The 14,696-nt window shown below is 36.3% G+C and overlaps 1 protein-coding gene across 1 annotated transcript in view; it reads right to left on the bottom strand.

Annotated features, from left to right (window-relative positions):
• Positions 1-14,696, bottom strand: part of PATJ (PATJ, crumbs cell polarity complex component) — a 320,321-nt gene that overhangs the window by 259,022 nt on the left and 46,603 nt on the right. The window contains exons 14-15 of the mRNA XM_011369533.2: positions 14,201-14,257; positions 2,526-2,660 (exon numbers count right to left, since the gene is read on the bottom strand). Coding sequence (XP_011367835.1) covers positions 2,526-2,660; positions 14,201-14,257 — 192 coding nt within the window. The remainder of the gene's footprint in view (positions 1-2,525; positions 2,661-14,200; positions 14,258-14,696) is intronic.

The following is a 14,696-nucleotide window of genomic DNA, read 5'->3' as shown; positions in this document are numbered from 1 at the left end:
AAACTTGGAGCAATGTTCTAACCCCAAAGCATATTTGTGTTTCTGGTTTAAGCTCTACATTACACACACACACACACGCACACTTTAAGTTCAGGAGTTTATTTGGCTAACTTTACAGAGATATTTTTTTCTACATTCAGTTACTCAGAAGAAGCCAATTTTTATTTTAGAGTTTACGATATTTCTCTAGGCCTTTCAGCTTGAGACCCTCTTAAGTGCCATCAAGTCTCAATTGTTCAGACTGTGATTAGAAAACGCACACGCATATTCATTTGCAGTGTACATAATACTGTAGGAGTAATGTGCCACTACATTACCTCATTCAATTCTCATTCATCCTATCCCATAAAGATTGTTTATGCCTTTTTCCCATGATAATATTGCCAGTTTCTCACAGTGAGACAATGCTTTATAGTTTACATGGGTGATATTCCATTAGATCCTCACAAACACGTAGTAAAGTAGGCATTTATTGACGAAGAAACTGATTCTCAAAAAAGCTAAGTGACATGCCAAAGGTACATGGTTAAACTGGGCAAATTCAGAACCAAAAGTAGCTCTTCTGAATTTTAAACCTGTGCTTCTTTCCGTATTCTAAGTTCTTTCACCAAAAATCTGTACTTATGAATTCAGGTCTTCATTCTACCTTATCATCCCACATTCTATTGCAAGGTAGTAGGCTCTGGAATTCTAATGCTGGTTAAGTCACAGAGGACAGACACTTATATTTGTTCTACTCAGATACAGCTAACATTTCTTTATCACCTACCATATACTAATAAATTAGACCTAAGACCACTGAATTACACACTAAAAATGCTTAAAATGTAAATTTTATGGTATGTATATTTTACCACAAAAAAAGTGAACTAAATTGGTTTTTGCTTATATTTCCATATCTTCCAAACATATCTCATTTTTCAGTACCTAATAACTACATATTAGAGGAACGGTTTCCAAATGGTCTCCAATCTACAGAATATTGTGTGTGATATGCACAAGGCTATGCCATGGGCCCTGAAAATCAGGAAGGAAGATGATTCAGAATAACAAAAATGACAACAAAACCCATAAGTGGTATTGTAAAATCTAGGGCATTCATCCGCCTATAAGCATCCCAATATCATTCTTTGAAAACCTTTAAAAATAAGCAACTTACTACATCTTACAAGACTCTAATACCCTGCTCTCCCATGCTTATGACAGAATTTGACAACAATTAGTCATAGCACTTTTCCCTCTGACCTTGAAATTCAATACACTCTTCTAGGTGACCGGACACTGCTTTAAAAACAAAACAAAACACCCAATTGCACCTGAGAAGAAACCAATTTGCTATCCTGGTCATTTCACTTTGAGTAAACATAAATTTTAGAAAGAAATCTCTACAATCAAGGCTCATGGGGTTCTAATCTTGGCTTAGACTACTAGGTTAATTTTATTAAACCCATCCTAGGGCTTCTTGTGGTTCCTAACTCTTTGGAGAAAGAACCCTCTATACAGAGTCTTCTCTAAGTTTGACCATTCCCCACATCTTTTTTAGGAGCTTAAGAAGTAGTGTGATGTATTCGAAAAAACAGTGAAAAGGGAGTTAGAAAACATGAATTAAAATCATCATTCTACCCGTATATAAAGTTGGAAGAAATCAATGCCTTATTTTCTTATATGTAAAATTTAGGGTTTTGGTGTTGTTTAGCTTATAGAATTTTCCAACCTAACAAAATCTTCCAAGAAAGTCATGTCAGAGCAGAAGTGTTCTAGAATTGGGTCTGATTGAAGAGAGGCTGGGGAGCCTGAGTGAGTCCATTAGATGTTGTCATGTTGTGAGAAGGGAGTCCCAAGGAGACAATCTGAAAACTAGTCAAGAAAACAAGCCTGAAGTTGTCCAGTTCTAATCCTTATTAGAAATAATTAACAAAACCTGCAAATAAATGTGATTGTATGTTGCAAATAATAGTCAGGGATTAGATTCTTAAACAGAATTTTGCTCAAAAAAGTGCTAATGATGATATCAAACCAAAATAGGACATTAGCTTCTTCTTAGTCAATCATTTAAATAAGCACTCAAATGGACATCTTAGGAGTCCCAAAAGATGGGTGAAATAAATTGAAAACATACTACCTACTTCCTTTATCATTACATAAGCTGTTAGTATTTTTCTTTGTCTTTTTTTTTCCAGCTTCATTGAAATATAATTTACATGTAACATTATATAAGTTTCAGGTATATAATATGATAATCTGATAAACATATATTGTGAAATGATTACAATGAGGTTAGTTAACAAATCCCTCATCTCAGTTACCATCTGCGTGTGTGTGTAATGAAAACATTTAAAATCTACTCTCAGCAACTTTGAGGTATACAATACTATATTAATAACAGTCACTGAGTTTTTTCAATCTAAGTAGGTCACATTACACTGGCCTTGGTGATAAAGTAATTCAGTGGATTTCTGGTGAGAACACATCCTCCCGGAGCTTAAAAAATTCCTGTCCTATGTCTGTTCCCTCATATATTTTACCTCAAGAAGTTCATCCTCTGGCTGAAGGAGGCTCAGTGTATCAACAGGACAACCTGGAGCAATCGAAGAGATATAATGGTGCCCATCAAAGGAATCCACTTCCATGCCAAGTCTTAGAGTGTGGATGGGCAGGAGCTGCAACAAAATACAGAGCAATGATATCAAACACAACGAGGCACACATCTGACTGTTAATCCTCCATCAAGTATTTGACAGAAAAGGCTCTCCCCTTGAATCAGGTCACCAAAATCCAAAATGAGGTCAATAAAGGAAAAACTAGCCTCGAGTAAAATATAAAGTCATTTGTCTTATTGTTGTCACTCTATTCGTACATGGTCTTTTAGATTCTTTGGGAATGGAGGGGCAGACATACAAAGTCCTACCTTCAATACTAAGCTCTAAGCACTCCAGACTTCCTAAAATTCCCAGTGTTTCACTTTTCTGCCAGGTTTCCCATTTCCTAGAACATCCTAATACCTCTTTATCGTCTAATTAATGTCCACTCACACTTCAATACCAAAGTAGTGTCACTTCCAGAAAGCCCTTCCTGATATGAGTTTATCCATCTACATCTGGGGTTCAACACCACCCTGTATGCATCACCATCACAGTTCACAACATACTGTTTTTAAAATATCTGTTTTCTTGATTGTTCTCCCAGATTGAGTGCAGAGACTGCATTTTTTCTCTCTATAACCTCAGGCTCCAGAACAGTACTAGGTACTAAACATGGGTTCGTTAAATATTATTTAATTGTAATTGAAAAAATTTTTAATGATTTTTTTAAATGTTATTTGAACTAATCCATGAAAGATGGTACCTCATTCAAGATATCTTTTTCCATTTCACCAACTTAAATGAGAACAATTTCTGCTTTGGGAAGAGGCATGCGTGTATAATAAGAGAGATAATCATCACTCCATCCTAAGATTGAGGCTGTTGGCTTAAAAGGATTCATATGAGCTAAGAAATAAGTCAAGGGGCAAGAAACTAGCCAATATCCAAGTAAAGAAGTGAGTGTCTTAATGTCATTGGCTGTAAAGGTCAAAGGCATTCACCAAACTCCATTCCCTGACTTTCAAAGATAGAGCTAAAATTTCTAATTGCGATTATGTAAACTCAAGTATGGTAAATAGTGCTGATTGTGATTTATATTTCTTATATTAATAGTCTATCTACAAATACCTGCCCCTACTTCTCACTGTATACTAGATAAGGAGAAAATGCTGCACAAAGTGGCGAATGCATCCACAACATGGCTCTTTCCCTCATATTCCCTATTCTCTGTGATCTCTGAGCTTCCCCATAGTCATCTGCTCTGAGTCCCCAGAGTTCTACAGGCCTTCCTTCAGACATCATCTGGGGCTCATTTCTGTTCCACTACAGACGCACAGATATATGTGAAGTAGCAAGGAGTCCAGCTACCTAATATCTCAATGACTTAAAATAGGCATGAGGGACTTCTGGCCCTGGGCAAATTTTCTGAAAGTGCTCTTGACCACCAAGCACCTGAGGATCTACAACCATCTCTGGCAAAAAAAGATGTGCTAGCATTCCAAATAGAAGATTAAGATTGTTTTTACACTGTTATCTCTCTGTGATTCTTTATTTCTCACCGCTGCCACCTTATTCTCTTGTCTATACATTGTACCAAATCATGTATATCAAGCTAGAAGGATCCATCAGTATCATTTTCTTTAGTAGTAAAAGGTAAATAAAAACTCTCAGAGAAATGACCATTTACTTTTTGTTTATGAGCCAAACACTAGTCCAGTGAGTGGTTAGTGGTTCTGCCCACAGGTCATCTCTAGTGGGGGCCTGAAGCCTACTTACAGGAGCAGATTGTTCAATTTTCACGAATTTTGCAAGCCAATTATTAAGTATAGCTATTAATAAAATTAAATTACCTAAGGTTACAATTAAATAATACTAAAAATAAATGTAATAAGTACTCAAAATCCATCACTTCCTAATTATTTTTTTACCACATTTGATTGATGTTCTCAAAGCAACTTTTATCTGTTATACCATGTATGGTAGAAATGCTCTCTATTTAAGAACACAGAGAATATTGAAAGCGTAAACAATTAAAAGAGACATATGAAATGATTGATTTGTTTATTAGTTGCTAAATGCAGCTGGATCTGGTAACTAAACAGTTCTGCTCTCATAGAGAAATGTGCAACAATGAAGTGCTATTATGAATCTCTTTCCATCTCAGTGCTCAGTGATGTCATTTTGGTAGCTTGAAATCGGCCATGGTGGGACTGTTTATACCACAAATATTGGTAAATGCTACAAATTGGAACTCCTTTTTTTCTTTTAGAGAGATTTTACCAGCATTATCACTCACCTGTAATCTAGTTTGAACATGCTATCTAGCATATATTTATAGAGTATAAGCTATGTGCAAGTATTTGAGCTATGAGCTGGAATCACAGGGTTAATGAAAGAAACAGTGTCTACCCTCATTCAATTAACATCTAATTTGGAGACAGGCAATCAACAAGCAAGAGAGAAAGCAGATTCATGCAAAACAGTAAGTAAACAAATAATTCACCAGCAAACCATTGAAAAATAAATAATTACTAATTGTGATAAGTGCTGCGAAGGAACTGATCTGGGTCAAGACATCAGACACAACTGGTGCAGAACATTTTTGAAAGTTAGTCAGAGTAGGTTTCACAGAGATGGGGATATATTTAAGGTGAGACTTGAAGAATAAGAGCCTGCTGGGGGACTGCTTGTGAGAAGTGAGTAAAAAAGATGAATTGCTAAGTTTTTGGTTTTGGCAACTAAGTACATGGTAGTAGCAAGTTATGCATAGAAATAAGTACCCAAATTAAAACAAAGACATTGCTGTACACACAGAGAGATCTTCGCTACCCATATAATAATGTTCCTCCTCCCCCAGAAAAAAAAATAAAGGATTAAGGCGGAAACTGATTCCAATCTCCTCTTTTGGCCCTTTATGAATTCTGCACTATTCACATGGGTAACCCCCATTCCCTACACCCATGGAATCGCTTGCCCTCCAGATACAGGGCTGTGCCCTTCTGGGCTATTCCATCAGATATCTATAAACATCACGTGCTTCCTAGAAACTTAAACCATGAACAAAACACACGTGCTCCATCTTTAATCACACTGAACAAATAAACCAGAAATGTTTATGAAATCTGTCATTGTGAAAGAGGCCTATCTAATATTAGTTCCAAATCTAAATCTGAGTCCAGCTGGGTTTCTGAGACATTGTGTTACACTAATGCAGGCTTTTCCACAGGAGCAGAACTGTTTAATTACCTGTCCCAGATGTATTTAGCAACTAAACAAATCAACTATTTCCTCTGTCTGTTTCAGTTGTACACCTTTCCGTATTCTGAGTTCTTACAGAGAGACTAGAAAGTGCTAAAATGACAGGAGTGGGTACAACAGACAAATGACTGATGTCTTCACACGATGCATGTTCAGCTTTTTGATGCCTATTTGATGTTCTTTGCAAGGGGTCCTATTTAAATTGACAAAGCTAATGAGCATTGGGATTGTCATGATCCTGATATGACAAGTAAAAGATGCAAGGAAATGTATCTGAGCAAAGTGTCGCCACAGTGTGATTTACTGTCAGTGTGAAAATTTTAAAGATCAGATGAGATCAAGAAACAACCTACAACCCATGAATGGAGAGACCTGTCATGAAACAAACTGCAGCTCATTCATTCCCCTAAAAGATCTACTTTTTTTTTTTTTTAAGTTTATTGGGGTAACATTGGTTAATACAATTATATAATTTTCAGGTGTACATTATAATTTGACATCTGTATATTCTATTGACTGTTTACCACCCAAAGTCCAGTTTCTTTCAGTTATCATATATTTGATCCCCTTTACCCACTTCACCCTCCTCCTATCCCCCTATTTTTGACCCCCTTTAACCGTCTACCTATCTCCTTCTCCCTCATCCCCTAACCTCTGGTAATCACTAGTCTATAGTTCATGTCCATGGGTCTCTGTTTGTTTGTCCTGTGCGGTTGTTGTAAAAGCTCTACTTTTAGGACCCTATAACAAGATATCAAAATGCTCAAGTGGGAGTATAAATGATGTTCCTTGGGCTGGCGGGGGGCGGGGGAGGAGGAAGCAGGGACCGAGGCTTCTAGAAAGGAATAGATATGTCAGTGGGATGGGGTGAATGCTTCCGAAAATGTTGAACTCAAAATAGAACAGAAAGAAACCCGATTGGTTCCTCCCCTTTCTCCCTCCCTCCCTTTCCCTCGCCCTCGCCCTCTCCCTCTCCCTCTCCCTCTCCCCACCCCCCTCTCTCTCACACACACAGAAGATATTAAATAGCCACTTATGTTTAAAGATTAGGGGGAAAGAATTACCAAATTTACCAAAAATAAGAATCAAACTTTCCAAGAATGAGGCTACAACTTTTAAACTCAGGGTAAAACACAGCATAACAGCCTCCAAAGTTAGTAACTTATGTAACTCAGTGGTTACATAAGACAATCAATCCATTAGGGTTTGATTTATATTAGTTTTTCTCACTTATCTAAAATTTTAATTCTGAATGTTCAAAAAATACACACTATGTGCTTTGTTTGTACAGAAATATATTGAAGGTTCTCTTCAGTTACCTAACACCACTTATCATTTTAGATATCATTTATGTTACTTGTCTGGCCCATGTGATAGTTGAGCTTTTGACATCTGATCTAACACTTTGAGCTTATGAGTCTTTCTCCATATTTGCTCATGGTATTTCCTCCACCTGGAATATCCACTGCTCTTATTTTTCCAAAACCATTTTTCAGAGTATACTTCAAATGACATCCTCCCAAATAAGCCTCCTTCATCTGTCTTGAAGTGTTACTTCCTTCCTTGAATACACATAAGGCATTTTAGCCATACCTGAACAATAATTCTCAATGGAGTGAGGCAAGAAAAGGATCACAATTTCCTTTAAGGATCTCACCCCAAACCTACATAATCTGAATATTGGTAAGGAGGAATAAAATAGGGCATGTGTATTTTGTAAAAGACCCTCTGATGTTTCTGATTGGCCACCAGCCCTAGTCAATAACCACTGTTGCTATAGTTTGATTCTGTGTCTTGTGTTCCGCACTTAAAAAGAGATCAGCAAAGTATACAATTACGTGCTTGAGAATTGGTAACAGTGGTTAGGTGCCTCTGAGAAAGAGAACAAGAGGACCGAAATGAGAGGGAAACTTATTTTTTGCAGTGTATACTTCTGTAACTTTTAAATTTTATGTCTTGTTCATATATTATCTATTCAAAAGAAAAAGGAACAAATGGAACAGACTTAGAGGATAGATAACTCTTGATTTGTTTTCTGATTTTGGCATTTACTAGTTGTATATGATCTTAGGGAAGTCACTTTACATGCCTAACACTCAGTTTCCACACATTAGAAATAGAAAAGAAGAAATAGTTGCTCACCAATAGGGTAACTGTGAAAAATAAAGAAATACATTTGTCAGTCTGTCTTGTCAAAACCAGAGAACGGAATCTGGTATTTTTGTTTCCCACGCCAGGGATTTTACTAATGCTCACTCCATATCACAATTGATGGCCAGCAGAAAGGTCACTGGAATGAGCTTAATGCTTCTCCCCTCACAGTACTGTGGTTATCTTAACACTTGCCAAGAAAGCCATCCCTAAAAGTGCAAGTCTCTCCAGATGCGGGAAACTATTCTTGTGTCATGATTAACAGCTTCCTAGAAACAGTGCAGGCTAATGCTCAAGCAACTGTAAATTGCTTTCACCTCCCTTCGCCCCCCCCCCCACCCCCTACAATTCCATCCACCTCAAGAGAAACCTTATCTATTAACATTGGCCCATACTATATGAAGGTGCTTCTTGAATCATAATCCCTTCAAGAGTGGTGGCTAAGAAGTGGTGACCAGAGTGACCATCTAAAGACAACTAGACCCTTAGGAACACCAGTGATAGCCACAAAACATGATTTTCCTTATCAGAAAGCTGATAGCACAGAAGAAAAACCTACAGCTTTGATCACAGATCATGATACTATCCTGCTGAAATCCTTCCAGTGTTTCTTGGCACTGAAATAAAGCCCACCACGGACTTCCAGGCCCTGTATATCACCTGGCCTCCCTTATTTAGCAACATTCTATTCTTCACTTAGTTTGTCTCAGACACTCTAAAACAAACGACTTCCATTCCTCCCACATACTAGCCTTTTCCACCTATGGGGCTGCTGTACCTGCTGCTCACCTGTTTCCCAGCTCGCCACATTCTTATCCTTCAAGCCTGAGATCAGAAAGGCTCTCTCTGGCTCTCTCTCTAAAGTGGCTCCCCAGTGATGCATTCGTCATTCTGTTTGTTCCTTTGCATCACTTCTTACAACCTACAACTATCTTATCAACTTATTTTTCATTTGTTTATTATCATACCCCTACCCAAGCCTAGAACCTAAGTTCTATAAGAGCACCTTTTCCATTTTGTTTCTCCCAGTTGGTAGCAGTGTGTGCCATAAAGAAGCAGTTCAGTAACTATTTCAGAAATGAATAAATGCACTCTAAGCTGCAGCCTGCCTCTGCTACTATCTAGCTGTGTAATTTGAGACAAACTTTACTATTCTCATCTGTGAAATGGGTTTTAATAGACTAGTCCCCTTTACATATTGTAGAGGTAAATGAGAAGCAAATGAATTAACTAAATTTCCAATTTTAAGGGGATTTTTTTAAAAATTTTAATTCATTAAAATAAAGAAATAATCTATGGACATTTATAACTGAGAAATCAATGTAAAAAAGTAAATATGTATGATAATGTTATGCGGAAAAATTATACATCCCTTCTCTCATACATATATTACAAAAAAAGATGGTATAGTATACCGTCTACAAATATGTAAATATAAACAGGCAACTACTAAATATGAAAAGAGAATAGTGCAATTATGGGTTAGTCTTTTTCTTCCAATGCAAAGAAAAAAAATTTTTTGTCATGACAAAATTTCAATTAAATCATTTAACGTTTCACAATAGCTTGTAAAAATAGTCTTTAAAAAGGTGCCTTTAAAAGGTTAGAAACTAAAAGTATACGAAGCATACAACTGGGAAACAAAACTACCATCTGTTGAACAATTCTTACATATTGGCACTGAGCTGTATTAATTAAAGCATATAGTAAATATATATATTTAATCATCTATGACATAGGTATAATAATTGTTCATATAATGTAGAAGAAAAATCAGGCTGCTATTTCACCTCCTAAAGTGTTTCCCCACATGTCATCTTCTGAATGAGATCTTTCCTGGTCAATCTATCTAAAAATGCAAACTCACACTCTCCTGAAATCCTTATCCATCTTCCCTGCCTTGATATTGTGCATGGCACATATTACCAATACTATATAACTTACTTATTTTCTATCTCTGCCCACTAAAATATAAGTTCTAAAATGCAGAGATTTTTTTCTGCTTTATTCTCTTCTCTAACCCCAGCACCTAGTAGAGGACCTAGCACAGAGGAGACATTAAAAATATTTGATGAGTGAATGAATGAATAAATAAATAATGAATGAATGAATAGCTGAATAAGCTGAGTTTCTATAAGGTGGTTCTGAAAGTCTGTTCAACTCAAAGCCTTTCCACATCTCTATACTACAATTACTGAGTATTAAATACACATACATATATATGTATATCATAGAAATTGATCTGGAAATATAAAATTAGTAAGATTGGTAGTAAGGAACTAGGGAATAAAGGTGGGAGAGAACATCTTCTGCCTGGAAAAAGACAATGACATTAAGATGCATACAAAGTGTGGTTATTATCTTTTTACTTATTATAGAATATGATGATACTAGGCCTTACAGCTCTGAACATGGAAGGATGGACAATTAAAACTCAATGAACTGAGCCTGAGCTAAGTAAGTTATATTCTCCCCCAAGGACTTCCCTTGACTTCTAAAGCTATATTGGGAGGGAGGCTAAAAAGCTAAGCAGGAAACCTCTGAAGGACAAAGCAAAGATTTCAGCAGCCCCAAAATACTGAGGAGATAGAAATGGAGTTCAGGTCTCACCAGGAAGAGGGACTCATGTGGAACACCTGGAAGGCTATAAGTTAACAGCAAAGGCAAACAGAGGACATCCGAACCTTACCAGGACTGAACCTCTGCCTTGTCTCAGAGGTGATCACCACTCCCGGCCCCAACCCTGCCCCACCTAACACATACACGCATGGACACATTCTATCTCCTTATTGGAGAGATAACATCATCCAAAGCCTTTTGCAGTTGGCATACACAATGTCTAGCATTCATTCAAATTACGACATGATGAGAGATATAACCAAATAACCAGAACCAGAGAAAATATCGAACTATAGAAACACATCTAAAGTTGATCCACATAATGGAATTATTTATAAAGTCCCTATAAACTATGATTAATATGTTCAAAAATAGAGAAAAAGATGGCAAATACAAAATTTTTTAAGTTGAGAACGCTACTAAAAAGATTATAATCTAAAAAGGAATAAAACAGAAATTTTAGAATAGAAAACTACAATTACTAAAATTAAGCACTCAATAATGGGCTTTAGCAGCAGAATCAGAATATGAAATTTAGTAAACTAGAAAACAGGTAAATAGAAGGCACCCGATATCTAAGATTTTAGTATAAAGTACAATTTTAGAAAAAAACATCATTAATTTACATGAATAATTAACAACAACAGCCTACTATGTGCTTGCAACTATTCTAAGCACATTCTATTTAATTTCCATAGCACGCATGAGGTGGTTTCTAATTTATTACTATCTCCCTTTTACAAACAACAAAACTGAGACATAGAGTTTAGATAATTTTACAAGTTAGTGGGTGGATAAGCAGAATTTGAACTCAGGCAGTTTGGTTCCAGTCAATATAATGAGTAAACTATACTGCAGTAATTAACAATAACCAAAATGTGGTGAGGTATTTATATTTCTTACTCTTGTTTTGAATTAAATCTCTCTCAATATATTTAGATGGAATTATCAATTAATGACAACTCTAATCTAATAAAAAGCTGATTCTGTAAATAATTTAAAACTAACTAAAAGATGTGCCATGTTGCTTTCATATTGCCCATCTGAAGAAAACTTGGTCAGCTGGCCCACAGAGGCACAAGAAGGAAGTGACTCAAAATGCAGGTTAGCTCAGAAGGAAAGAAATAGTCTCCCCCATGTCAAATAGTTCCCCCATTTTCCTGACCTCTCCAATATTTGCTGTTCAGCTGCTCCCTCCTTCCTGAGGGGCCTAAGAGCATGCGGGAGGAATAGGCTGAGAGCCCACCACCAAAGGTTGAGTGAGGTCCACCTGATTGAGGACTTCGCACCTTGATTAAAGCAACTTCTGCTTAGGAAAAAAAAAAAAAAATTCAAACCTATAAAATAATAGCATATATAAAATTATGGAAGAGAAATATTCATCACAAATACTCAAAGAAGGAAATGGTAGATCTAAAGAAATCGCTTTTTATAAAACCCACATGCGATACAGAAAACTCATTTTGAATACTGCATGTGAGAGCATGAAATAAATAAATAATGAAAGAAAGAAATTACAAAGGGTAGATGAGATACCAACAGAATTATTTCAAGCTACAGAGACTGAATCTGTCATAATCCTAACAAGACTATGTCAACAAATATGGAAAATAAAACAATGGCCTACAGCCTGGAAATGTACACTATACATCCCAATCCTCAAGAAAGGAGATGCCAAGGAGTGCAGTAACTGCAGATTTCCCATGCAAGTACCATGATGCTCAAGGTGAGGCAACAAAGGCTTCCACCTTACGTGGAGCAAGAAATGCCAGATGGTCATGCTGGATTCAGAAAAGGGAGACCTAATAGCAAGCGTTTGCTGGGTACGGTGAAGCCTTTCTTCAACAGCATGGATCATGAAGGGCTACAGGTTGCTCTGAAAGAAATGGGTGTGCGTCAGCAATCGACTGACCTGAAGTGTAACCGAGAGTGGCAGGAAGGCACCGTCAGAACACAATATGAAGAGACAGAACAGTTTCGTATAGGCAAACATGTCCGACGAGGGTGCATTTCGTCTCCCTATTGGTTTAATCCGTATGCAGAACATACTATATGAAAAACTGGGCAAGACTCAGGAAGGAAAAAGGAAAATTGTTTAAAGAAATTTAATAACTTAAGATATGCAGATGATACCGTCTTACTGGCATAAAGTAGTAATGATTGAAATGACTTCAAATGAAAGCAAAAGAAAAAAGTGCCAAAGCAGGACTGCATTTGGACATTTAGAAGCCAAAAATCATGACTACAGAAGAAATACATAACTTTCACATAAACAATGAAGACATCGAAATTGTTAAAGATTATGTTTATCTTGGTTCAGTCATCAATTAAATGGAGACTGTAGCCGAGAAATCAATAGAAGGCTGAGACTTGGAAGGGAAACATTGGAAGAATTAAGAAAGATCACCAAGAGCAGAGATGTGTCGTTAGAGACCAAGGCTAAGATCATCCATACCCTTGTATTCTCAATTACTATGTATTGACATGAAAGCTGAACAGTGAAGAAGACTGATAGGAAAAATATTGATTTATATAAATACTCTGGACCACTAGAAAGATGAACAAGTGGGTCCTAGAACAAATTAAAACTGAAACATCGCTTGAGGCAAAAATGACATAACTGAAGTTGTCATGCTCCGGGGACATTATGAGAAGGCTGGCGTCTTTGGTAAAGACAATAACGCTGGGAAAAACAGAAGCAGCAGGCAAAGAAGAAGAACAAACATGAAATGGAATGACTCCATAAAAGAAGCCACAGGCAGGATGTACAGGAACTGGGCGAGGCTGCTGAAGATAGGACATTGTGGACATTACTCATTCATAGAGTCTCCAAGAGCTGATTCAACAGCTCATAACACACACATGTGACAGAAGAGTTTAAGTTGGGCTCAGCTCATATACCCCATGTGGGAATATTGTATCATTTTTGAAACTATTCTGACAAGAAAACCTTACCTTTCTCATCATTTGTTGAGAAAGCCACCTAGAAGTCTTCTCTACATTTCCATTACCCTGGCTTTTGATTATCCAGAATAGGAACCATAAAATTAATTTGTAGTGAGAGGACACTAAAAATGCTGGGGAAAACCATAAAAGTTACCTTCCAGCATTTTGCCATTAGAAATAAAGCTCTCGATATAAAACTTTTTAAATTAAAGAAAAAACATTCCCTATACTCAGAAAATAAACCACTTTTCTGTCTTTAAACATCTGGACTTGAAGAATTTTTAAAGTCCATATTTGTGGTCTTGATTTTTAGGAAACATTTTAAAAGGTCTTCTTATAATATCTGAAAAGCTAACACACACTTTACACAGTGTTACTCTTGTGTACTACCTTTAAGGTGGGCAAACATTCAAACCTGAGTTTTGGCTTCTAGGAAGTAGTACAAGCGATGCCACATTCTTCCCAGGCACATCTAACCATCACCTTTCATAAGTGAGACCTCACCACATTTCCAGAAAACAGCTAAGACTAAATTCTGGAAACTTTAGGTTACAGCACTAATTTAGTTTCTTCAACAAGAACTTAAAGACTAAGTTCTTCCAAAAACAAAAAAAACTGGTAGCACCTTTTAAAACAATGCTTACCTTTGAATATTTCTGTAACTCAGCATCATCTGCAATCTGTGTGTCCAAAGTAGCAACCTAAATTTACAAGAAAAAATATTTTTAATATTTTTAAAAAATAACTTTATTTCTTCCTAGGTTTCCTGAAAATATTCTGTAAAACCTATATGTTGCACTGACATGTGACCTGCATTCTAATTTCTTTCTATATTTTTTAACTTCATAAGCAAAACAATGTAAAATTTCAGAATATTTGCTTTTTTGTAACTACTTTCCACAGCAATCTTTTTCCTTAAATTATTCAAAAATTGAACCAGAAAGTGATAGGCAAATATATATATAATTTTAAAAATCCATAATCCCTAAAATTTTAATATAATCCTCTATTATAATGAATTCATAAACATTTTATTCTTTTGACAAAACCACGGGTATGGTCATTTTTACACATTTTTTTTTTTTGGTCTTCAAGTTTGTTTTTTTAATTAGAGTTGACATTCAGTATTATTTTACATTA

This window comes from Pteropus vampyrus, unplaced genomic scaffold (genome assembly GCF_000151845.1).
Source record: "Pteropus vampyrus isolate Shadow unplaced genomic scaffold, Pvam_2.0 Scaffold151, whole genome shotgun sequence".
Classification (NCBI taxonomy): domain Eukaryota; kingdom Metazoa; phylum Chordata; class Mammalia; order Chiroptera; family Pteropodidae; genus Pteropus; species Pteropus vampyrus.
Note: the sequence above shows the minus strand (reverse complement) of the source record. Positions and strands in the feature narration are given on the sequence as shown.